Genomic DNA, 26,099 nt, shown 5'->3' with positions numbered 1-26,099 from the left:
TTCCCCCACCCCCATCAGCTGTTTGTTTTGGCAGGACTGGATCCTTCTGTGTCCAAAGCCTGATATTTTCAGCTATGACTGAGTGCGTCAAGAAAATTTAAAACCATTACAGACTCTTCCGGTGGTGGTGGTGGTACCCCCTGCTGGTGTATCTGCCAGTGAGAGTCGGCTCAGTGCATCGGCATTTGCTACTTGGCCTCCTGAATGGTGTTCCAACTTGTGATACTCACTGAAAACAAATGCTTCAGCACTGATAAAGAGTCATCAACTCAATGTTGGCTTGTTCTCTCACTATGGATGCTGTCTGACTTGCTGTTATCTTCAGCATTTGTTGTTTTCAGTACAGATTCCAGCGTGTGCAGTAATTTGCTCCTACCTTATAATGATACGTACATAGTTTTAGAGCCCACTGCTGAATTTGGCCTGAAGCTATGGGTGGCACCACTAATGTCCTTTTAAGTAGATGCAGCAGGGGTTTGTGGTTCATTAATATTACAAAATTACATCTGTAAAGATATTGTTGGAACTTTCTGTATGACCGCCAAACCTTCCTTCTCTGTCTGAGTGTATTTATGCTCTGCATTAGCCGAAGTCCTGGAAACATAGGCTATTGGGTGTTCCTCTCCATTGGGCTACCTGTGAGCTAACAGTACCCTGATGCCATACAGGGAGGTGTTGCATGTCAACACCAGCTCTCATCTGGAATCATAGTGTGCCAACACCTTGGAGGATGATAGCTGGTTCTTCACTTGCCTGAAGCTATGGTTTCGCTACACAACCATTTCCAAGGCTTTTTAACAGTTGATGCAAAGGTGCTGGGATGGAGGCCAGGTTATGTATGAACTGTCTGTAATAATATACCATCCCCAAGGTAAGACTTAAGCTCCAGTGCAGACATGAAAGCTGGGGCACCTTTGATCATCTTCACCTTGTCTTCTAACAGGTGTAACCCAGTCTTGTTGACTCTGTAGCCAAAATAGGTCACTTGGGGTGCCTGGAACACATTTTTCCCTTCTAATGTTAATGCCCGCCTGAGATAAATATCTAAGGACTTTGTCTAAGTTCTTTAAGTGTTCCTTGTTGGTCTTCCCTGTTATTAGCATGTCATTTACATAAATGGTGACCTGGGGTAGACCTTGTAAAATGTTCTCCGTCGTCTGCTGAAAAATGGTGAGACTGACAATACCCAGATGACAGTTTCATATTTTGGTTCAAACCCTTGACTATCATTTATCTTCACCCCACTGCAATTGCAAGTACACATCACACATGTTAAGCTTCATGAAGGACAGCCCACCTGCCAGCTTTGTGTATAAATCCTCTAGGTGAGGGACTGGGTATTTATCCAGCTGCAAAAAGTGGTTTACTGTTTGTTTAAAGTCAGGCTTACAATCAGCAGGACTGGTGCTGCCCATTCTGCAAACAGGACTGGTTTGATGATTCCTTCACTTTCCAGCCTTCAGATTTCTGCCTGTATTTCTGCCCATGAGGTGAATGGCACTGGGCAGGCCTTGCAGAATTGTGGAATTGCTTCCTGATCAACATGCAGGATAGCCTTGGGTCCTTTGATAGCCCCTAGACCTTTCTGAAAAACATCCAGGTATTTCATTAGGACTTCAGTCAGGCAGCCATTTTCTATTGAAAAATGTTGAACCAATCAAGTTGAATCTTTCTCAACCTTCTACTAACTAAGGCCCAAGCCTTTTACAGTAATCGGTGGTAACTGAACCAGCTGCTTCTCATAACAGATCAGAATCGAAGTTGTACCCCTAACTGCGAAGTATTCCCGGTACAGCTTCTCAGTCTAGCCAAGGTCATGCATAAACTTGAGAGTTCGGGTCCAGAGTGAATTTTATTAAAGACTGGTTTTGCGATCACTGAAACGGCTGTGCCAGTATCAACCTCCATTAGAAACTGGTGACCATTTAAACAAAAGTTTATTTTAATTGGTTCTGATTTGGATGTTGCAAAGCAATTTAACTGTTCCAAGCCAGATGTAGATGGACTTTCCAGAGTGTGCATTCTGCTGGATACCAGCCTATGGGTTCTCTTACTCAATTTAGGTCTAATGGGACTCTTCTGCTGTCTAGAGTCTGCATACCAACTACGGCCAATTACAATGGCTTGCTGGCTGTAATCCTGAAGAAACTTTTAACCGTTTGGCCAAGGCTGGACTTTATTTTAGAGTTTTGCTGTGAGCTGACCTAGAGTCTGTCTGTTCAGGATATATCCTGAGTGAGGCTATGCAATTGCCTTCAGTCAAGTGGTGTTCCCCAAGCTCAGTCAGACTGGCGAGAGTATTGCTTCTATCAGAATATCCTGCAACTCATGCTCAGCTTGCTGCATTTTCCAACGATAAAGCCAGTTGTAATGCCTGTTTGAAGTCTAGTTGGACATTAGCTAGTAGGTGCTTTTGCATGGGTACATCATTAATCCCACATACCAACAGGTCTCTCAGCATCTCATTAATGGTTAAACCAAAGTCACATACCTCTGCTAGTCATCTTAACCCCTTCAAAAAAACCCAGTATGGATTCCCCTGGTTCTTGAATTGCTGTGTAAAAGCAACAGTGTCTCAGAATTAGAAGAGACTTGGGATGGTAATATTTGTCACCCTAAATCCATCAACTCTTGAAAGCTAGGACCCTAATAACCGAAAAAGCTGCGAGTCCACAAGCCATCAGGAGAATTATTTGTTGATTTCTTATTTGCCCGGAAAAACTAACACATTCTTTCCACATACTGGGCTCAGTCTTTGACAGCAGGATCAAACAAGTCAAGCTTCTCAAATAATAGAATGATGCCAGAAATGCTTACCCCAAATCAAAAACGATTGTTGCGAATGGATTTCTTTAGGAGCATGCTGTTCTCTCATCGCCACTGAAATAACTCCGCAGAGGCTAGTATCCTGTCACAAAGTCACCCTTTGTTTACATGTCGACTGTCCTTGACATTGAGCCAGCTCTCGGAGTGAACAGGATGTCTGACATTCCTGTTCTTATCCATCAACCAGGGCCCCTGAGTGGGGCTGTTAATCTGATTCAATTAGGGAACCCATGTTCTATGAGGTCCAATTAACTCATTACAGTGACTAAAATTGCCTTTCATGAAAACAAATAATCCCAGCACTCGGTTGAAACTACAGTTTAGGCCTGACACATCTTTCAGATCCAGTACCTGCCAAGTTGATGCATTTCAGAGCAATTCAGCTGTTCCTGGTGTTAGTTTTTTTTAAATTTCCATGAAAGCTGCTTCTTGTTCTGTGCCCTAAAACTACCATACATCCATAGAGTGAGCTTGCATAGATGGTCACGTTGATGAGAATTTGGCAAGGACATTGCTAAATAGTTCATAAATCCAACAATCCATTGTACTGCTTTTATGTCTGTTGGTTGATGCTTCTCTGCCATAGCTGTCGCCTTCACAGGATCTGGTGAAGTCTTTCACTTTCCTTGATCTATTTACTTGACTTTAGGCATCCTCAATTATATTTTTTTTCTTGTTCAGCTTTCAGGTTCATAAGATAAGCTCACCCTAGTACTAGTTATGATCATGGACTGTAAGGGCTTCTTCCATCGTATCTTGCCATCTGTAGACTCACAGATCATCCTCAATAGATTCCACTCTGGGATGATTGACTGACTATTTCATTCTGTCTGCATTGATACTGTTCTGAAGCAGTGGACTGCCAAACAATATGCACTCCCAAAGGGCATCCAGAATATAGTTTGTTTTCATCCAGCTTCACTTATCAGTAACCATTTAGAACATAGAACAGTACAGCATAGTACAGGCCCTTCGGCCCATGATGTTGTGCCGACCATATTGAGGGTATTCTGTGTTTTCCAGGATTTTTCACTGCTGCCATGTCACATTTGTGATTTTTTTTTTCAACTCTTCTGTATAGTCTTTCAGGCTGTACTTGAGAGCAGCTTTTGTAATTTTTCAAGATCCATTCAGCAGTCATTGAGCGGTCTGTGAACCATCATTAATCACTTATGGCAAGTGCAGGGTAACCACTGAAAGCTTTAGACTTGCTTCAACAAGTTACTTTTTAAAAATTCTTTCATTGGCTGTAAGTGTCACTGGCTGAACCAGCATTAACTTGCTTATCCCCAGCTGCCCCAAGAAGGTGGTGGTGAGCTGCCTTCTGGAATCACTGCTGTCCATTTGGCATAGTTACAGCCACAATACATTAGAGAGAGTTCCAGATTTTGACTCAGTGACACAAGATGCAATGATATATTTCCAAGTGAGGATGGAGAGTGGCTTGATGGTGAACTTGAGTAGAATTTGCTTAAATTCTACTATCCAGAACTCCAGATCTTTGTTCTTCCCACTGCATTTGGCTCTCTGCTTCATTTGATCTCCAAATGAGTATTGTTTCATGATACAGCCTCAACTTTATAATCAAGGTCTTTATTTTTGGGGCCACTATCTTGAGCTATTTTACACAGGTCTGTTAAGCTTATGATGTTGCATAAAGCATAGCTATCTGTTACACCTCACACTCACTTGATGTTCTGCATCTGAAGTTGTCATTCAAACAGTTGGAAACAATTTCTTACATGTTGATATTGTCAGTCTAAAGATATGTTGAGAGTGATTGTCAGTATCGTTGGCTGACATCTCTGCAGTAGTCCTAGGCCTAGTTTGCTTCTTTCTAGCTGAAACACTTGTGTGCAAAGTGATTCCACTTCTTGAAGTTAGAAAGCTGCTTTCCCTATTCTGGAGATGATTCCTTTTGTGTGGTGATCTCCACAACATTTACAGTCTGTACTCTACCCAAGATCTTACAGCTCGCATTTCTAATATTTCTTTTCCCCAAATGTTGTTCTTGTTCATTCCTTGCATCTCTCAGCATAATACAAAACATTACTGCCGTTTATGGTTTCCAGCTGTTGTATGTTGATCACTTTCTTGAGAGTAAGTCTCTCCCCTCTCAGCAGATGTGCTCTTAGGGGGCATGATCTCTTATGCATAAAGACAATTCTATCTCTGGTTACATCATCTTTTGTTGTTTCAAATGATGTCAGTGCTATCTCACACTGATCAATACATCCCCTATTCCCCTGGGTTATGGTGTGTGCACATTGTTCATAAATAACATTAACAGAACAAAACATTCAAATCCTTCAAAATCTTTCTTGTCTATGTTCTCTGCTCCTAAGTTCAGGTATCAATGCAGCTTGCAGCTTTAGTGGCAGCACGGTGGCTCAGTGGTTACCACTGCTGCCTCACAAAGCCAGGGACCCAGGTTTCATTCCAACCTCAGATGACTGTCTGTAGGGGTTTGCACATTCTCACCGTATCTGCGTGGGTTTCCTCCAGGTGCTGCAGTTTCCTTCCACAGTCCAGAGATGTACAGGTTAGGTGGATTGGCCATGCTAAATTGCCCATTATGTGCAGGAATATGTAGGTTAGGTGGTGTAGCCATGAGAAATGTAGAGTTACAGGGCAGGGGGGTGAGTCAGTGTGGACTTGTTGGGCCGAATGGCCTGTTTCTACACTGTATGGATCCTATGATTCAGTCTTTCCCTTGCACTGATAACAGGATTGCTATTCTTAAATGCCCTTTTTCAAATAAATTAAATTCTGTAGGTACCTCATACTTTTTTGCATTAAAACTAAAAGAATTCAAATCTCCTTTTGCTTCTACGCAGCAGGGAGTGACACACTCAGCACATCAGTGTCTGATAGCAGTATTCATTCTTCCTTGCCTTCCCTTTACAGTAGCTGCCTCTCTTACTGCATAAAAACCTCAATGTCAGCTTCACAATTCTGACATCATGTTTCATGGAGTATGTTTAATGGGTGCCAGAAACTAGAAAGGAAGCATTACAGCAGAGGCAGAGGTCAGATCACTATAGCAAACCAACCAGTACACAAAGCTGCATTTAATTCAATCACAAGGCTGAGAGCATTGCTTGTTAGTCCAGCATTTCTGCCCATTCTCACTTGCCCTTGAGAAGGTGGTGGTAAGCTGCTTTCTTGAACTACTGCAGTCCATTTACTATAGGTAAAATCTAACCACTGATCGGGAGAGTGTTCCAGGATTTTGACCCAGCGTCAATGAAGGAATGGCAACATGTTTTGAAGCCTGGATGGTGAGTGGTTTGGAGGGGGATTTGCAAGTGACACTGTTCTCACATATCTGCTGCACCTGTCATTTTAGATGGTAGTGGTTTTGGGTTTGGAAGGTGCCGTCTAAGGACCTTTGGTAACTTTCTGCTGTGCAACTTATAGATGGGATGCACTCATGGTACTGAATGTTGGTGGTGGAGAGACTAATGTTTATGACGTGGTGCCAATCAAGGTTTGGCTGGATGGTCTTAAGCTTCTTGGGGGTATTGTAGTTGCACTCAGTCAGGTAAGGAGGGAGTATTCCATTACACTCCTGACTTGTGCTTTGTGGATAGTGGACAGACTTTAAGGCGTCAGGAGGTGAGTCACTCACTGCAAGATTCCTAGCCTCTGACCTACTCTTGTAGCTACAGTACATTTTCTGGTTACTGGTAACTCCCAGTCTGTTGTTATTGGGTGATTCAGCAATGGTGATGCCTTTAAATGGTAAAGGTCAATAGTTAGGTTTTCTCTTGTTGTAAATTATCATTACCTGATAATTCCATGGCATAAATGCTACTTGTAACTTGTCATCCAAACCGGGATGTTGTCCAAGTCTTGCTCTATTTGAGCATGGACTGCTTCAGTATCTGAGGAGTTGTGAATAGTAATGCATATTGTGCAATCATCAGTGAACATTCCCACTCCTGACTTTACAATGGACCTTACAAAGAGAAACAACCTCTCAGGGGCCTAGACAAATTAGATTCTATGTTTCAATAAGTCATTTCTCTTTCTTCTAAACATAGTAAATATAAACCCAACCAACTCAACATCCCCTCATAAAATCTCTCCATACTGGGATCAATTTTGGAACTTTCAATGGCTTGCCCTCAGTGCCAGCAAATGTTTCCTCAGGTCAGGGGACCAGAACTGTTTACAGTATTCTAGGTGTGGTCTAAGTAATGCCTTGTATAGCTTTAGCAAGACTTCCCCTCTTTTTGATCAATTCCCTTTGAAATGAAGTCCGTTTGCCTTTCCTTCAACATGTTGAACTTGAGGAAGCATACGGAGATACCGCCTGCAAAAAGTATGCACAGACTCACGTTTTCTTCCATGCTATTCCATCTGCCAGATTTTTGCCCACTCACTTAACCTGTAGATTCTTTACACCATTTCCACCTTTTGCCTTCTGACCTATTTTTGTCATTCGCAAAGTTGGCTATAGTACATTTGCTTTTCTCATTCACATCATTAACATACATTCTAAATAATTGTGGCCTCAGTACTGACTCCTCTAGCACTCCACTAGCTACAGGCTGCCATCCTAATTGTGCCTACTTATCCCACTCTCTGTCTTTTTATTCGCTATAAACATGCAATAGCTAAAGAACATTAATGGGAGAACAGACAAGGCTTTGCATTATGCTGAGAGATGTCAGGATGAACAACAGCGACACAGTATATTAGTTTGGATAGAGGATTGGCTAACTCTCTCCAATATCATTGACTTATCTTAATAAGAAGCCTTGTGTGTGGTATTACATTGAATACCTTTTAGAGATCCAAATACATTGTATCTACTAGTTTCCATTTATCTAGTCTGATTGCTACCTGCACAAAAAAATTCTAATGAATTTGTCAGGCATGCTTTCCCCTTCATGAAGCTATGCTGACCCAGATTGGTCATGTTATCAATTTATAAATGCTCGCTACTATATTCTTTATAATGTATTGCAATATTTTCTCAAGAACAGATGTTAAACTAACAGGGCAATAAGTTGCCTTTTTAATATCTCCTTCCATATTTAATAGGGGTGTTTATATTAGCTATTTTCTAATCCTCTGAGGTTTTACCAGAAGCTAAGGATGCATGGAAGGTTCCTACCAGACCATCCACTATCTCTGTAGTTACTACCTTTAATATCCTGGAATGCATCTGGTCAGGCCCAGGAGACCTGTTGGCCCTTAGCCCCATTTGATCCCATTATACTTTATTTCTGCTGATAGATATTGTATTTATTCACACACTACATCACCTCACCACCACCACCCCCCACCCCAACCTTTGCTCCTTGATTTAATGTTTTTGGAATGCAATTAGTGTCTTCTGCCATGAAGACTGATGTAATGTATTTATTCAATTCCTCTGCCCTTTCCAGATTCCCCATGGAATTATTTCTCCAGCCTCATTCTCCTCTTTTCACTTTGGCCTCTCTCTTCCTTTTTATGTATTTGTAGAAGCTCTTACTATCCATTTTATATTACCTGCAAGTTTATCCTCAAAGTTTTTTTTTGTCATCACATATTTTTTAAAAAAATTTCCCAATCCTTTAAATTACCATTAATCTTTCCTACATTGTTTGCTTTTTCTTCCAATGTGGTACTATTCTTAACTTCCAGGTTTCCTAATGGTCAGAAAATCCCTTTCCTAGAACCCTTCTTCCTTGTTGGGCTATATCTTTGTGTGAGGCATGACTTTTTTCTTAATTGTCTGCTATTGTTCATCAAGCATCTTTTCTGTTAAATGTTTTCTGTGGTCTCCTTCAGCCAACTGTGCCATTATTCTCCTATAATTACTGTTATTTAAGCTGAGCTCCGTTGTCTCCAGCCAAGTTGTGAATCTCAAACAGGATGCTAAATTGTATAATGTCATTGTCACTATTTCCTAGGGGATCTTACTGAGACTAGGGGATTACTGAGGTCATATATTAAACCTGCCTCATTACATATCACCAGATCCAAAATAGCTTGATCTCAACAAGTGCATCTACATATTGTTCGAGGAAACTAGCCCTAATACACACTATGAATTCTTCCTGATGGCTATCTCTGGCAAGCTGACTTTACCAATCTAGATGAAAATTAAAATCACCCATGATTAATGTACTGCTTTTATTATATGCCCTCATTATCTCCCAATTGATTCTGCCCTGCAATATAGTTACTGTTAGGACATCCATAGATTAATCCCACCATTGTCTGGCCTTCCCATTATCCCCTCTTACCTCCACCCACATGGATTCTACATCTTCCAATGCAAGATTATTTTCTGTTTATTCAACCTCATTTGAATAAAGCAACCTGCCATCCTTTCCTTCCAGTTCTTTCAACAAGTCGTATACCCCTGAGTATTTAGTTCTTAGCTTTGATCTCCTTGGCTATAAAGATCATACCCATTAATCTGTATTTGTGCAATTAATTCATTTACTTTGTTCCAAATACAATGCATTGAAATAAAAAGCCGTTAATTTTGCCACCTTACCATTTTGCCCCTTTGACCATATTTGCTACTTTTTTCTATGTTTGTAAATATTACCCCTTGCTATCCATCTCTGGGTATTGTCACTTAAATAGTTGTCCTGTAATGCTGCAAGCCTGTTTCCCCTCTCCCAAACAACAGCCTCCTCTACTGCGCTATTAATCTCTTCAACCCTTAAGGCGGCAGATGGTTGTAAGAATTCCTAGATTGTCCAACAGATTGACTTGTATCTTTATATAACAAACAGTGGATCAGCTAATAGCTCTATTGCCTGTGAATCAAAGAATCAGTGCAGTCAAGTATCAGCAAGTTACTTCCAACACAAAAGTCCAGGCTGCCAGTGCAGTGTAGTACCTACACACTCCCCACATCCACACATCAAACAGTCAACCACAAAGTATAAAGCCATGTGCAATTGAGTTGGACATAGAGTACAGCAAATTTCAACATTTTATTTGCAGGATCACGTTTTCTCATCTTTCTTGTGGTGTTGAAAAAACTGGAATTCAGTAAAAGTTGCATCAAAGCATAATAACACAACGAACATACCTCAGGACCCTCCCAGCTGCTGAAGCACCTTAGAATAAAATCAAAATGAATAAGAACAAAGTAGACACACAAACTGAATGGGGCAAGCAGCAAGAGAAGATTGGTACAGAGAAGGGAAGAGGTGGAGCAATTCAGACAGACAGCAAGGTGGGGGGTGGGGAGGGGAGGGGAGCAGATCAAGGGTCAGTTACAGATGACACAGGGCACCAAATAGGCCATTTGGCCCAATCAGTCCCTGCTGGTGTTCATGCTCCATTTGAGCCTCCTTCCATTCTTTCTTAAATAATATTTTCTTAACCACAATATCATGTATTACTTCCCATTGAAGAGTGAGCACAATTACCCTCAGGAAGTCAGACCACAATTTTTATACAACACCTTTAAATAGCAAAATTTCCATTTTTAAGCCATGGCCCATTAGTGTTGAGCAGTAGAAAGTTTTTGATTTCAAGTGCACAGGGACCCCAAAAACTCCCAGGACAGATAAAATATGGGGTCTGATACAGAATAGAGCTTCCCCTACACTGCCCCGAGTAAACACTCCCATGATAGATACAGCACAGAGTTAGGTACAAAGTAAAGTTCCCTCTACACTTTCCCCATTAAACACTCCCAGAACAGGTCCAGCAGAGGATTCGTTACAGTTTAAAGCTCCCCCGTGCCAAACTATCCCAAAAGATGCATTGCTTTTGAGTGAATTTTTTAATCCATTTCCGACAATAACCCAACCATTGGCTCTCAGTGTGAGTGATGAATATGGTGCCGTTGGTAAGTTGGAGTTCAGACCCAACAGGAAGGAATTCAAAATGGCCAACCCTGCTTTTTGTGGGACCTTCATACCACAGTGGAGACAGCTTCTGGACAAACTGTGGAGCCAAGGTTTCCTAGACATTAGATCCAAATGTATGTTGTCCATTTGCCTTGCATGGGATTGACCGGCTGTGCTCACCAGGGTGGGTGCCCTTGTTTACATCCCGATGGTAATGCAGCTCTCATGTGATAACACAACTATTACTAATGGGGGGAAAAGTGAATGCACCCAGCTGTCCACATCCATCCCTGTTCTGATGGAGTGGGATGATCAAATTGATGCAATGCCTCACCATCTTTGGGGGTGGAGACAGCACAAGATGCTGATGACATTTCACTTGCCTCCCTAACACTGGCAGCCACCCCTGACAGTGGCAATGTATGAATATTGGGAGGCATGGCTGACTAAACTGATTGGTCACCGCTAACCCATCAGTAGTCAGAGCTTTTCCTTTGTCTCTGATCTTCCATTGCTAAGGTGGGCAGTATAAAGTGACTCATGGCTGTGCGCCTCAGAGGCAGGTTTAATCTACTCGTCCCTTCAAAGAAAATTCATGTCATTGTTTTCGACCATCACTACAGGTTTCTGCCATCAGCTGGACTGAGATGGAGAAGTGCGGCATATAGCCCCCATCACGGGACAGAGGGGTTATCTTCCTGACCTCTTCCTTGCCTCTCCACAATGACTGGCAGCTGAACCTTGAGACAGCAGCTACCAGGGGCTCTTTGCATCAGGGTCAGCATCTCTTTGCAGCTCTCAGTGGTTACTCAATCCTGTTAAGTTAACATCTCCTACCAGTCACTGAGGAGTCCATCTCTCACAGACAGCGGTAGGTTTTCACAGAGCCTGTAGTCTGCCATGTTAGAGGGCAGACAACGTGGTGCCACATTGGCCTGGATCTGCAGCTCACCTACAGCTCCAAAGTAGTTCAGGACAACAGGTCTCGGTCACTAAAAGAGACAACAATCTCACAGATTCATGGTGCAATTTACCAGTACCAGCATTTCATATGTAGATTCTCAGAGGGGAATACACTCCAGTAACATCACCTTTACACCAACAGATGGTAATATCAGAATGGGCTGAAGGTTCCCCCTCCATCACCCCTATGCCCCCCCCCCCCCCCCCCCCCCCCCCCCCCAACAGTCCCAGAGCAGCAGGAAGTACACAGACTCACTGCCAGTGTATTTGGAGGCTGCACACAGCCAGTCCCAAGGTTGTGAGGTACAACCTCTGTCACAGCTACTTGAACAAAGTGTCTTGTTCTTTTCCCTGAGGGTTACTGTGTGTTAAAACGTACATCTCACAGCTGATAGCAAAATCCAGTTCAAATATTAGTGAAAAACCCAGAACTCAGTCTCTAGCATAAGGTAATTATCAGCTTACAATAAAGTTCAATTTGCAAAAATCAACACTGGGAAAGTATCTCTGGACAACTTAATTTTACAGTTTGTACAGAAAATTAGAACATTCTATTAAGGTCGCTGGGAAGATTAAATAAATATGTGAATGAAGAATTTTTCACAATTCATCCCTTGGATTTACGATGAGCTTGTCATCCAGTCTCTCAGCCAGTGATATTAACTCAACCACTTCATCAGCTTGGATTCTTTCCTGAGGATGAAAAGGAGGGAGGAGACCTTTGAGTTGATGTGAACTCAGTCACTGCATTAACCCCTTCAGGAAGGCACAGGTCAGCTACAGTAGCATCGGCAATTATTGGGGGGGGGGGGGAGGCGATGGCTGGGGCATCAACCTTAACACCTCCACCCTTGGCCCTCTACAGCCACTCTCACCCCACATACCCTCATACCCTCATACCCTCCCTTTGCCCCACACCCCTCCCCTCCACACTTCATCCTCCCCAACATTGCGTCTCCCCATTATCCCTCAACATCCCCTCCCATATACTCCCTGCCTCCCAATATTCCCACTCCCCTCCCAACACCCCCATGTCCTGGGACTGGTAAAGAGAATGACAAGTACAACAACAGTCAAAAAGCAAAGAGAAATAATGTGGAGAAGCTTTCTTGGAGTCCCTCAGGTAAATGAGCCCCTGCCAAAGCAAGGAGAACAGGAACAAATGGGATCATTTCAATAATCCTGTCATCAGCTATCACCTCAATTCAATGGTAGCCATGATATGGAGATGCCGGTGTCGGACTGGGGTGCACAAGTTGAGAAATCAGACCTTGTGACAAGTGATTGCCAAGGAATGGGAAGCGCTCAACACGTTTCAGTCTCTCCTTCCTTCACTATGTTTGGGAGCTGGAATATTTGGCTGACCAGGTCAGAGGTGGTGTGAGATTTCTTTTTTTTTTTTTTTACAAACCTTCAGGGACAGACCTGAGCCACTTTAGAGCAGAAATGAAGAGATAGCAAATGGCTTGTAAAATTTGTGCAGATTAGGAAATAATGCTGCAGTCATAACATCCTGCAGGTCAGGTATGTCTATGGCGATAAGTAATGTGTTGGCTTAGAGACAACAAAGGTATGAATGTCCCATCAAGTGGTCATGATACTGATCACTAGAGCTAGCATTTGATCTTTGATGTGGTGATAGACTGTTAGGGAGATTGCAAATAGTACAGGGACTACACACAGCACTGGTGTAATACCAGTATGGTTTTTGAAGGTGTCTGTTTCAGTTCCTGCTTAAGACAGTTGCAGTCATATCATCAGGAAGTTATTTCAGGATTGTGAAGTAGTTTCTGAGACATCCAAATCTCTGGGGCTCACTCCACACAGCCCCATCGCTTCGCAACAAAGAGTTGCCGGTGTTGTTTACCATTTTTCTTGGATGCTTCTGTGACTAAAGAGCATGTTCGAAGTTCCTCTGTAAGGTCTAAAGCCACCCTGTCACTGGAAGGATTCCCTCAGGCACAGGAAGTAATTCAGGAGAATGTCCATAGCAATAAAATCCTGATGTGCAAAGGGAGAATTACCTCAATAGATATTTTTAGATTGGGGGAGAACGATTTTTTTTCTCCTTCCAACTCGATTGGATCAGTTTGTATGGAGCCGTGATGGCACCTGCACAACCACGGACAAAGGCCAATGCAGTTCAGGGTCATTATGAGGAATCTATACTGGAGGACGTTACTACCCTCACAGAAGAACAGCAATACACCAGGATCAGAGAATGACTTTAAATCAAACCATTTCAGACTGACTCACCAACTCTCTGAAGAGTGGATCCAATGTGAACCATAAAGCCACAGCGCACCTCTGGCCCTTGGTGACAGCTTTCACTCCATGCGGATTCTCTTCTCCAGATGAAAATCCAACCATTCGACCACACTGTGGTTTCACAGCAGCCTGCACAGCAAGGCCAAAGAATCAGAGGCTAAACATGCATCAAAAACTAATTGTAACAAACATTCCAACAAATATATCAGACCCCATCAACCAGAAAACCAGCCTCTTCTGTAAAAGAGGAATACACTTTTCTAAGTTCCTAGATTCATACTTTTTAAAATAATTCATTCAGGGGATATCAGCTTTGCCTTCTGGGCCTGTATTTATTGCCCATCCCCAACAGCCCCAAGAGAAGGTGGTGGTGAGCTGCCTTCATCAAACTGGTACAGGCCTTGTGGTAGACCCAAGATGCCATGAGTGAGGGAGTTCATGATTTAGTCCCATTGACACTGGAAGAACAGTAATGTATTTCCAATTCAGGATAGTGACTGGCTTGGAAGGAAACATGGAGGTGGTGGTATGCATCTGCTGCCCTTCTCGTTCTAGATGAAATTTGTTGTGCATTTGGAAGATGCTGTCTAAGGATCTGTGGTGAAATTTTGCAGTGCATCTCCCGTAGATAGTATACACTGTTGCTCCTGAGCATCGACAGTGGAGGGAGTGGATGTGGTGTCAATTAAGTATGCTGCATTGTCTTGTATGATGTCAAGTTTCTTGAGTGTTGTTGAGGTAAGTAGAGAGTATTTCATCACACTCCTGACCTGTGCCTTGGAGATGCTGGACAGGCTTTAGGGAGTCAGGAGGTGAGTTAATCGCTGTATGAAACCTACTTCTGACCTGATGCTAATCATCAGGCCATTAGAAATAGGAACAAAAGCAGACTGTTCAGCTACTTGGATCTGCTCCCCCATTCAATAGGACCGTGGCCAATCCAACACTCCTCCTCTCCACTTTCCTGCCCTTTCCCTCTAACTCTAGATGCCTCTCCTGATAAAGAATCTATTTATCTCAGTGTTAAATATACACAAGGACTGTATCCCCACAGCTCTCTGTGGCGAGGAGTTCTAAAGACTCAGAACCCTCAGAAGAAATTCCTCCTTGTCCCTGTCTTAAATTGGGACCTCTTTATTCTGAGACTATGCCCTCTGGTCCTAGATTCTCCCTTGAGTGGAACAATCCTATCAGCATTTACCCTATTCAGCCCCTTTAAGAATCCCATATGTTTCAATAAAATTGCCTCTCATGATTCTGAATTCCAATGAGTTAGAGTTTTGCTAAGCCTGTTTAACCTTTGCTCATAAGACCTCCAAACCAGGGATCATCCTGGTGAATCTCCTCTGAACTGCCCTCCAACCTTTTCTTAAATTAGGGGGCCAAAACTGCTCACTGTATTCCAGATGTGGTCTTACTAGCCTTTTGCACAGTTGCAGTAAGACTTCCCTATTCTTATACTCCAACTCCCTTGAAATAAGGGTTAACATTCCATTAGCCTCCTGACTACCTACTGCACTTGTGCGTTAGCTTTCTGTGTTTTGTGCACAAGTACTCCCAAGACCCTTTGTGTTGCAGCATTCTGCAGTTTTTCTACATTTAAATAATACTGTTCTATTGCTCTCCCTTCCAAAATGAACATCCACATATTTTCCCATATCATACTCCATTGGTGTATTTTGTGCCCACTTATTTAACCTCTCAATGTCTCTCTATAAAGTGCTGGATCTCTCTCACAACTTGCCTTTCCACCTATTTTTGTGTCATGTGCAAATTTGGCTACAGTACATTCTTTCCTCCAAGTTATTAATATATATTGTAAGCAGTTGCAGTCTCAGCACTGATTCCTGCGAAACCCCACTGGTCACAGGTTGCCAATCTGATAAAGAACCTTTAGCCCCGCCCACTGTTTTCTGCCCATAAGCTAATTTGCTATCCATACCAATATACTACCTCAAACATTGTCACCTCTTATCTTATGACTTAACCTTTTGTGAGGTACTTTGTCAATTGCCTTCTGTAAGTCCAAATACATTTACTAGTTCCCCTCTATCCACTCTGGTTGAGACTTCCTTGAAAAATATAGAATAAATTAGTCAGACATGATAGCCACTGTATTTGTACAACTAGCCCTGTCCAGCTCTGGTCAGTAGTAACTCCCAGGATGTCAATAGGGGGTGATTCAATGATAAGGATGCCATTGAATTCAAGGGGCAGTTGTTGGACACTGTCTTGCTGGAGATGATCTTTGCTTAGGAGTTGTGTGCCATGAATGTTACTTTTCAATTGTCAGCCTCAACCTGGATAATGTCTGAGACTTGCTGCATTTGGACATTAACTGCTTCAATATCTTAGGAATCATGAATGCTGTTGAACATTATGTAGTTATCAGTGAACATCCCCCACTTCTGACTTTATGATGGAAGGCAGGTCATTGAGGAAGCAGCTGAAGATGATTGGGCCGTAGGACACTCCCCTGAGAGGCCCCTGCAGAGATGGCCTGGAGCTGAGAAGACTGACCGCCAGCAACCACAACCATCTTTCCTTGTTCCGGGTATGACCCCAACCAGTGGAGAGTTTTCCCTCTGTTTCTGTCTGACCTCAATGATAAGGCGTCAAGTACGTCTCAGTTCAGGCCAAACACTATCTCCAGTCCACACCCTTCCCCATCAGTAACATCCAAGCTCATAGCCCTCTTCTACAATATTTGACATATGCCAATAATATAGAGGAGCAGAACCAGGCCATTCAGCCCATCAAGTATGCTCCATAAAATCATGTTTGATTTAATAATCTCCAACTCCACTCTACTGCCTTTTTGCCATATCCCTCGATTCCCTTACTGGTTAACTATCTGTCTATCTCAGCCTTGAATATACTTAGTAAACTAGTCTCAACAGCCCTCTGTAGTAAAAAATTCTACAGATTCACTCCCCTGAGAGAAGAAATTCCTCCTTATTTCTCTGTTTTAAATGTGTGACCCTTAATTTGAGATTGTGCCCTAGACTTGCCCACAAGGGAAACAACTTTTCTGCATCTATCTTGTCAAGTCCCCTAAGTCTCTTATATGTCTCACTGAAGTTACCTCTCATTCTTCTAAATTAAAATGAGTATAAGCCCAAACTACTCGACTTCTCCTCATAAGACAGTACCTCCTACCGAGTGTCAGCCAAGTGAACCTTCTGTGGATTGCCTCCAATGCCAGTATATCTTTCCTTAGAAAAGGGGCCCAAATTTGTTCACAGTATTCCAACTGTGGCCTGAATACAGCCCTGAATAGTTGTAGCAGAGCCTCCCTAATTTTATATTCCATTCTCTTTGAAGTGAAGGCCAACATTTTATTTGCTTTCCCTATTTCCTAATGAACTTCATCCTAGCTTTTTGTGATTTATGCCCAAGGACTCCCAAATTTCTCTCATGTAGCTTTCTGCAGTATTCCTCCATTTAAATAATATTTAGCTCTTCTACTGTTCCTACCAAAGTGCATAACCTCACATTTTACCACATTATATTACATTTGCCAAGACTGCACCCACTCACTTAACCATTCGTATTCCTCTGTGTCATCCTTACCACTTGTCTTCCCACCTATTTTTATGTCATGTGCAAACTTTAGTATATTCACTTTCTGCATCCAAGTCATTAATACAAACTGCAAATAACTGTGGAAGCACTGATCCTTCCATTAGTTACAATTGGCCATGCTGAAAATAACCCTTTTATCCCAACTCTCTGTTTTCTATTAGTCAGCCAATCCTCTATCCATGTTAATACACTACCTTCAACACAATGTTTTATCTTATAAGTAACCTTACAAGCGATAAGGTACCTTATCAAATGCCTTCCAAAAATCCTAATATATTAAATCCACTGCTTCCCCTTTAAATATCCTGCTTGTTTACCACTTCGAAGAATTCCAGTAAACTTGTCAGAAGCCATACTGACTCTACTTAATCATGTTATGTATTTGAGTTTGGAGGATAGTGGCCATTGCTCCTTTGTCAGGAAATATTATTATTCTGATCTAACTTTGAGCAGCCTGTCAATGCATTCCCAAATAGCCACTTCAGTTCAAGTCAATTCTAAACTTACTTCAGTTGGAAACCCTTCATGATCAGACACAGGTGATGCTCACTGCACTCTGAATTGGGAGTGAATCAAAGTATCTTGGAGCAAGGGGTCTGCTGACCCAGTCAGCCTATCCTTCCAGAGCAGGAGTGGCTGAGGTGGTGTAGGAATGTTAAGAAGCATCACTGAGGTATAATTCCATGTTCAGAATCTACTGGTGCAAATCTGAATGAGGAAGTGCTCAGATTACCCAGCAGGATTATTCACCCGTCAGAAGGTACAAATGGACAACAAATACTGCTCATTACTCATGGTCATATGCATCGTACTCACCGTGATGGTCTTAGCATCAATTTCGGTAAAGATAAATTCACCTCCTTCAAAATCCCCATTTAGGTACAGGATAGCACTGGAGACAAAGGAATACAGACAGGTCACTGGAGAAGGGGGAAAATATGCAGTTAAAGATAAACAGACAATATAACCAGGAGGGGAGACAGATGGATATAACAGTGGTGTCAGGAGTTGAAATCCTACTGCAGAAGCCAATGAATTTAGATTTATTCATAAATATGGAATAAAAACTCATTTCACATCATTCACTGGCCACTTCCACCTCATAAGATGGTAGTTTACACTATGTTTATAAGGTTTTGGAGTAGATTTGTAGCTCGGGTTGTGGGTGTTGAGGTTGGTTGGCTCACCGAGCTGGTTTATTGTTTCGCAGACGTTTCGTTACCATGCTTGGTAACATCCTCAGTGCAGCCTCCAATGAAGTGTCAGTGGGTTTTCCCGCCTGGTTTTTAAATCTGGGGTCCGTTGAGATGGATTGCCTCACTTGGCAGAAACGTCTGCGAAACAAGAAACCAGCTCGGCGAGCCAACCAACCTCAACAACCTCAATTACACTATGTTGTTGGTCATGAAACAACCAGTTTACCATAAACCCAGAGATAGTAAGAACTGCTGGTGCTGGAGTCAGAGATAATACAGTGTGGAGCTGGAGGAACACAGCAGGCCAGGCAGATCAGAGGAGCAGGAAAGTTGAGGTTGAGGTTTCGGGTTAGGACCATAATCTGGTTTACTAATGTCCTTTAGAGAATGAAATCTGCCATCCTTACCTGGCCTGACCTATATGTGACTTCAGTCCCACTGCAATGTGGTTGACTCTTAACTGCCCTCTGAAGTAGTCCAGAGAGCCAATCAAACCATAACTCATCATCACCTTCTGAAGTGTGATTCGGGATAAATGTTGGCTTAGCCAGTGATTCCCACATTCCAAGTAGGAATAAAAGTAAATCATTGATCTTGGTAGGATGAGAGAGTGAACGGTTGAAGTTATTTACAGGAACAGAGCCTAAATATCCTGTGCTGAAATTTCCCTCACTATAAAATCCTAGCTGAGTTGAATCCAGGCGCAGGGAGAGTTGGTAAATGATGGGTCATAATCAGGAGCTGTGAGAAATAACAGAGTCCACTGTTTCTCACGCTACCGCTCAGTGTGGTTCAGAGAAATCTTCACCACAACACAGTGTGTGAAAATAATTCACTACAGCAGACTCAATCCGACATGGGAAAGGCAACAATATTCACACACCATGTGATCAAACTCTCAGGATTACACACACACATACAGTGACCCTTGAAGGGTTACTGGACCCGAAGCATTAACTCTGATTTCTCTCCACAGATGCTGCCAGACTTGCTGAGCTTCTCCAGTAATTTCTGTTTTTGTTTGATTTCCAGCATCCATAGTTCTTTCAGTTTTCTCAAGATTACACATTTGGCAGCACTTCCAGTAATCCACACTGGCACATAGATAGTGGTACACCCCACTGTTGACTCTTGTATGCATGCAGTTGATGGAACACCCTGCTACTGTGAACCCCTATAGGCACACAGTTGATGATACACCCCATTACCTGTAGTCCCTGTAAGTGTAAGCTGGTGGTTCCTTCCAGCATTCATTGGCGTCTGGGTCAAGAAGGCAGTTATCGGCATGGACTGGGTGGCTCAAATCATTACGATTGTCTTGTTGGCCTGGAAGATATGTTCAAGATGTTAGTCCACTGCACATCCTACTTAGTGAAATCTAATGTCTGTCCACTCCAGCTCTCTGAACTGCCTGAACACAACGCTCTTTAATTGACACACGTACATACAAATTGAGAGCAAGAGTAGGCTATTCAGTCCCTTGAACCTGCTCAGCCATTCAATAAGATCATGAATGATCTGATTGTGTACTCACACTCCCTTCTTACAACTCATTTTCTCTGATCAAATTTGAAAAGCTCCAATTTCATGGCATTTTTCGAGCTCAATGATCAGGCAACAACCCCACTGGTATGCAGGAACATGCAGAGATAAGCAGGCATTCCAACATGTGGGAAGACCTACACCTCAGGACAGGAAAAGGCAGGAACACCAACTATTAGAAATACCAACACGTGAGAAATTTGACATCGACGTGTCTTCCCAGCATGGTGACCATTATAAACACCTCAATTTGGGGTAAAACGTTAGGAAAGCCACAGCTGGAAGATTGTGTCCAATTCTGGGTCACATTCTTTTGAAGCTACATGAAGACCTCAGAGAGTGTGCAGAAGAAAGTGGGGAGAATGGCTGCAGGGAAGAGAGAGATGATTATGTGCCGAGACTGGAGTTTGTGATTGAGTAAATAAGGAGCCAATGTTTGCAGTTGTAGGGGCTCAGTAACCAGAGGGACACTGATGGAGCAGTATTCGCTCCTGAACCAGGCAGGACACAAGGAAGTGAATTTTCTCACGCAACATGTTATGTTCTGGATAAATATTTGAAGGGAACATGGGGAGGAGCAAGCTAGAGCACTGCAATTAATTACATTGCTCAATTCAAAAATTGGCAAACACATGCTGGTTTAACTAGCTGGTTCTCTGTTGTTTTTAGACAATCTATTCATTTTCTAACTGCATTAAAAGCCGAGTCTAATTTATGAATCTGTCCTCACAATAGAGCCCTTTAAAACCCGGGATGATCCTGTTGAATCTGTGTTGCACTCCGGCCAATATTTCCTTCATGAAGTCTTGTGTAGACGCTGAAGACAGAGATTTTGCTGAAGCTTTTTGCCTTACATTGATCAGGAAGAATGCAAAAATGCCAAAATTCAATTCATTCGCAACAATTTTATACATAAAAAGGTGCTGACTGATTGGCAAATCATCTCTGCTTAGTTACGGGGTTGCCATGGAGAAAGCAACAGTGATAGACTAGCTTATCAAACAATGAAAAAAAACCTTTCTCCTGCAGTATAAACTGTTGTAATTATTTGAAATTTGGCATTCTTGCAAACTGTCCTGATGTGCTCAACACAAAAAGCTGCAGCCACTATAAGTCTCTCTAGTCAACAATAGCTGGGTTTTGAGCTGCTGAGCCTTTGTTTGAAGTGTGCTTCTTAGAAAACGCTACAGACTAATCCACGCTGACACAGGCAATGGCATGCACAATTTCATGATACGTTTTCCAGCTGCAGTTCAGATAGTGAGAATCTAGTGACTGCAGTAAGCCAGTAAAGGGTCACTGATGGTTTACACAACACATCTGTTTTTCCCTAGGAAATTGCCAAATGCAGCAGTTGTAGCCAGCCTTGGGGGAGGGGACGGTTTCTGAGTGCTGGAAATGTGTGGGGTTAGTCGCAAATGCTCTGCATCCGACAATACAAACAGCAATATGTCATACGAGGTCATTTAGCCCATTAATCCTGTGATGACTCTTTGAAAGATCCCACTGTGCCTATACTCACCAGCTGTTCAGGCAGTGTATTGAAACCATCGCAGCATTGGGTTTGGTGGTGGCAGAGTGATAATATCACTGGGACAGCTCGTTCAGAACCTCAGGCCATTGTTCTGGGAATGTGGATTTGAATCTCACCATGATAGATTGAAAAAGAGAAGTGGAATAAAAAGCTAACCTAATGGCGACTGTGTAATCACTGCCGATTGTTGTAAAACTTCATTAGGGAACAAAATCTACATGTCACTCCCATGATTGAATAAAACAAAAAAAAAATGACAGCATAAAAAGAAACTTCTCATCCATCACTGTGGTTCTTTGCTGATTTTCTTTGATCTATGCCCTTCTATTCACCAACCCCCCTTCCACTGCAAACATTTTCTCTGTATTTACTTTATCAGAACCCCTTGCGATTTTAAATTTGATCTGTTCAATACCTGCCTTAACCTTCTCTGCTCTTAAGAGAATAATCCCAGTTACTCTCATTTCCACTCAATCAATTGATACATCAACCCAGTCCTCAGTCACAGCTTTCCCACTCTGGGTTCACCGCAATGGAACTTCATCTTTGACAATTACTTTGTCGCAAAAGTCTTCACTCATTCTTTGAAGACATGGTCTGTCGTCATTCACTGTCTACACAAAGGACCCTCACCTTCGATAGCTGTTCTGCAGACGAGGTGAGTGTATGAGAAGTAAAGTGTGGAGTTCAACAAGAAATAGGATTGAATAATCTTCCTAGCCTTTTCACTAACGTCGTAGAATAACCTGGCTCTGTGCAATGGGATCCGACCTTCATAGCCATACTGAAAGAGAGGAGTGGAATTATCAACATTCAAAGGATCAGGTTGCATGGAGTACAAGTGGAACATTGCTTCAAATAGAAAAGTCATTCAATCCAACGTGCACTGAGCAAATGTTCTAATCTCTTCTTCCCTTCCCTCAAACAATAATTGGTCTACAAATAGTCTCAGTCAGGGAGAGAAACAGGAGACAGTTTCAACTTGAAACTGGACACTGGTGTTGGGCTGGGGAGTGCAGTAAGAGACAAAATTATTTTATTTTTAAATATGGGGCTATGATCTGAAAAGGAAGTTGGATTGCTATAACGGAAATCAGAGGAGAGTTTTAGGACTTGAAAATCATGTGCTATCATTTTCTAAATTACTATTTATTACTAGAATGTCAGCATCATTGGCTGAGCTAGATTTAATGTCCATCCCTGGTTGCCCTTGAGAAGGTGGTGGTGAGCTGCCTTCTTGGACCCCTATAGCCTATGTGCTGTATGTAGACTCTCAATGACCATAGCGAGGGAATTCCAGGATTTTGACCCAGTGACAGTGAAAGAATGGCAATATATTTCAAGTCACGATGGTGAGTGGCTTGGACGGGAACTTGTAGGTGGTGATGTTCCCATATATCGGCTGCCCTTGTCCTTCTAGATGCACGTACTCATTTGTTTGGAGGGTGCTGTCTAAGGAGTTTTGGTAAATTTCTGCAGTGCATCTTGTAGATAGTACGCACTGCTGCTACTGAGCCTTGGTGGTGGAGGGAGTGAATGTTTGGGGATGTGGTGCCAATCAAGCAGGCTGCTTTGTCCTGGATGGTGTCAAGCTTCTTGAGTGTTGTTGGAGTTGCACTTATCCAGGCAAGTGGGGGGGTATTCCATCACACTCCTGATTCCTGCCTTGTAGATCATGGACAAGCTTTTGGGAGTCAGGAGGTGAGTTACTGATTGCAGCAGTCCTAGCTTCTGACCTGCTCTTATAGCCATAAAAATACTGTGGCTACAAGAGTTCAGTTTCTGGTCAATTGTAACCCTCATGACGTAGATATTAGAGGATTCAGTGGCAGTGATGCCATTGAATGTCAAGGGATGATGGTTAGATTCTCTCTAGTTGAAGATGGTCATTGCCTAGCACTTGTGTGGCACAAATGTTACTTGATGTTTATCCGCCCAAAGGTTGATATTGTCCAGGTCTGACTGCATTTGGGCACGGACTGCTTCTGCATCTGAGGAGTCACAAATGATCCTGAACATTGTGCAATCCTGAACTCAGACTCCTACTTCTGATTTTATGATGGAGGGAAGTTGATTGATGAAGCAGCTGAAGATCATTGGGCCTAGGACACTCCCTGAGGTATTCCTGTTGATCCATGCAATACAATGTTGCTTTCTGATACAATAAGAAGTAGCATTAAATACTGAGTCACACCAAGAATCCACTGAGTTAAGGAAATTCGGCCTGACAACAGCCCTGAGCAACACTGCATTGTAGTGTGTTTAAAACCAGGACAGCAGAAAGAAACATCCAGAGCCTGCAACCAGAAAGCATCAATCTCTCCCACTCTCTCTCCATGTGGAGTTAAAGACAGAAAAGCTTAAAAGAAAGAAATTTAACAAGACCTAAGTCCACTCATCAACTGGTTAATTAAAGAGAGACTATTGCCCAACATACAGCAATGTGTCATCAGTGATAAATAAAAAGGAACAATTTAACCCACACTTCAAATCTGGACTTGTAATCTTCAGAATTTTGCTTACCCTGTCAATATTATTTTTCCATCCATAGTAAACATGTTAAACTATTGGTCTTTAACCCATCTTAATGGTGAGAAAGTGTGTGTGTGTTCTGGGTTTTGAAAGAACTTAGGGCTAAGTTTGCAGATGACTCAAAAGATAGGTGGAGGGACAGGTAAATGAGGAACTGGTGAAGCTACAGAAGGACCTGGATAGGCTAGGAGAGTGGGCAAAGAAGTTGTAGATGGAACACAATGTGGGAAAGTGTGAGGTTACGCATTTTGCGGGGAAGAATAGGAGGTGTACACTATTTTCTAAATAGGGAAAGGCTTTGGAAATCTGAAGCAGAAAGGGACTGAGGAGTCCTAGTTCAAGTTCTCTTAAGCTTAACATGCAGGTTCAGGTGGCAGTTAGGATTCATTTCAAGAGGACTGGAATATACAAGGAGAGATGTACTGCTGTATAAGGCTCTGGTCAAGCCACATTTGGAATGTTGTGAGCAGTTTTGGGCTCTGTATTTGGTGTTACAGAGATTCCAAAAGAGGTTTATAAGCCTGATCCCGGGGATGAAGGGCTTGTAATGAGAATGGTTGAGGACTCTAGATCTGTACTCGATGAAGTTTAGAAGAATGAGGAGGGATCTGATTGAAACTTCCAGAATGCTGAAAGGCCTGGATACAGCAGACGTGGAGAAGATGTTTCTCTATTAGGAGAGACTAGGACATGAAGGCACAGCCTCAGAGTGAAGGGATGACCCTTTAGAATGGAGATAAGGAGGAATTTCTTCAGCCAGAGGGTGGTGAATCTGTGGAACTCCACCACAGAAGGCTATGGAGATCAAGTCATTGAATGTATTTAAGGCAGAGATAGACAGGCTCTTGATTAGTAAAGGGATCAAGGGTTATGGGGAGAAGGCAAGAGAATCAGCATTGATCAAACAGCGGAACAGACTCGATGGGCCAAATTGCCTAATTCTGCTCCTATGTCCTTTGGGCTTACGATCTTACAGATATAGTTAATGTCGCACGTTAGTAATTCTTTCTTCCCTCTGTCATTAGTTCAAGTTAAGTTAAATAATAGTGATATATTTCCATGTCAGGATCCTGTGTGGCTTGAAGGGCAACTTGTAGATGGTGGTGTTCCCATGCAACTACTGCCCTGGTCTTTCCTGATGGTAGTGGTCATGGGTGTGGAAGGTATTGTTGAAGAACCTGAACTCCAGAATGTTTGCTCACCACAAGGGCCTTATAGACAGTTGCTCCTTCAAAGCGCTCATTAGGTGTGTGTGGTGATGTCTTGCCTCTGTAACCATCTCCCGCCAGTGCAATGGACTGTGAAAATATGGACAACTTGGTTAGGGGGAAAGAAAGGTTCCAGGTGGGACAGACACATGCGAAACACCAACAAAACCTTGGGACACTCACACTGGCCAAGTGGAACAGCTCGCGGCATTCCTGTGCAGTGATCACATCGTCAAGGAGCACTCGTTGGCTCCCGTTCATTTGCTGCGAGTCATAGACAAGTTTTACCCGGTCATAGAGCAAGGGTCCACCTGAAAGATGACACAGAGCTCAGTGAAACCAGGTGCCTCAAATCTCCCAGCAGCCATCTGTCACCGACAGCTGGGTAGGTGGGATGGAAAGGAGCAAGGTTGACGGGTGTGGAGAGGAGTGGACTGGGTGGGTTTGAGGGATATGGAGAGGAGGAGTGGACTGGGTGGGTTTGAGGGATATGGAGAGGAGAGGATGGATGAGATGGATTGAGGGATATGGAGAGGAGGGGAGTGGAGTGGGTGGGTTTGAGGGATATGGAGAGGAAAGGATGGATGGGATGGGATTGAGGGATATGGAGAGGAGGGGAGTGGATGGG

The 26,099-nt window shown here is 42.8% G+C and overlaps 1 protein-coding gene across 4 annotated transcripts in view; it reads right to left on the bottom strand.

Moving 5' to 3' along the window:
* Positions 1–11,829: 11,829 nt before the first annotated feature.
* p3h2 (prolyl 3-hydroxylase 2) overlaps positions 11,830–26,099 on the bottom strand; it is a 130,099-nt gene continuing 115,829 nt past the window's right edge. For all 4 annotated transcript variants that reach the window (XM_048604332.1, XM_048604335.1, XM_048604334.1 and 1 more), the window contains exons 9-15: positions 25,655–25,782; positions 25,466–25,561; positions 22,365–22,515; positions 19,864–19,981; positions 18,276–18,351; positions 13,863–14,003; positions 11,830–12,299 (exon numbers count right to left, since the gene is read on the bottom strand). In XM_048604332.1, coding sequence (XP_048460289.1) covers positions 12,207–12,299; positions 13,863–14,003; positions 18,276–18,351; positions 19,864–19,981; positions 22,365–22,515; positions 25,466–25,561; positions 25,655–25,782 — 803 coding nt within the window. In that variant the 3' untranslated portion in view covers positions 11,830–12,206. The remainder of the gene's footprint in view (positions 12,300–13,862; positions 14,004–18,275; positions 18,352–19,863; positions 19,982–22,364; positions 22,516–25,465; positions 25,562–25,654; positions 25,783–26,099) is intronic.

The sequence above is a fragment of the Rhincodon typus genome, chromosome 13 (assembly GCF_021869965.1).
Source record: "Rhincodon typus isolate 14 chromosome 13, sRhiTyp1.1, whole genome shotgun sequence".
NCBI lineage: Eukaryota > Metazoa > Chordata > Chondrichthyes > Orectolobiformes > Rhincodontidae > Rhincodon > Rhincodon typus.
This window is presented reverse-complemented; position numbering and strand designations above follow the sequence as displayed.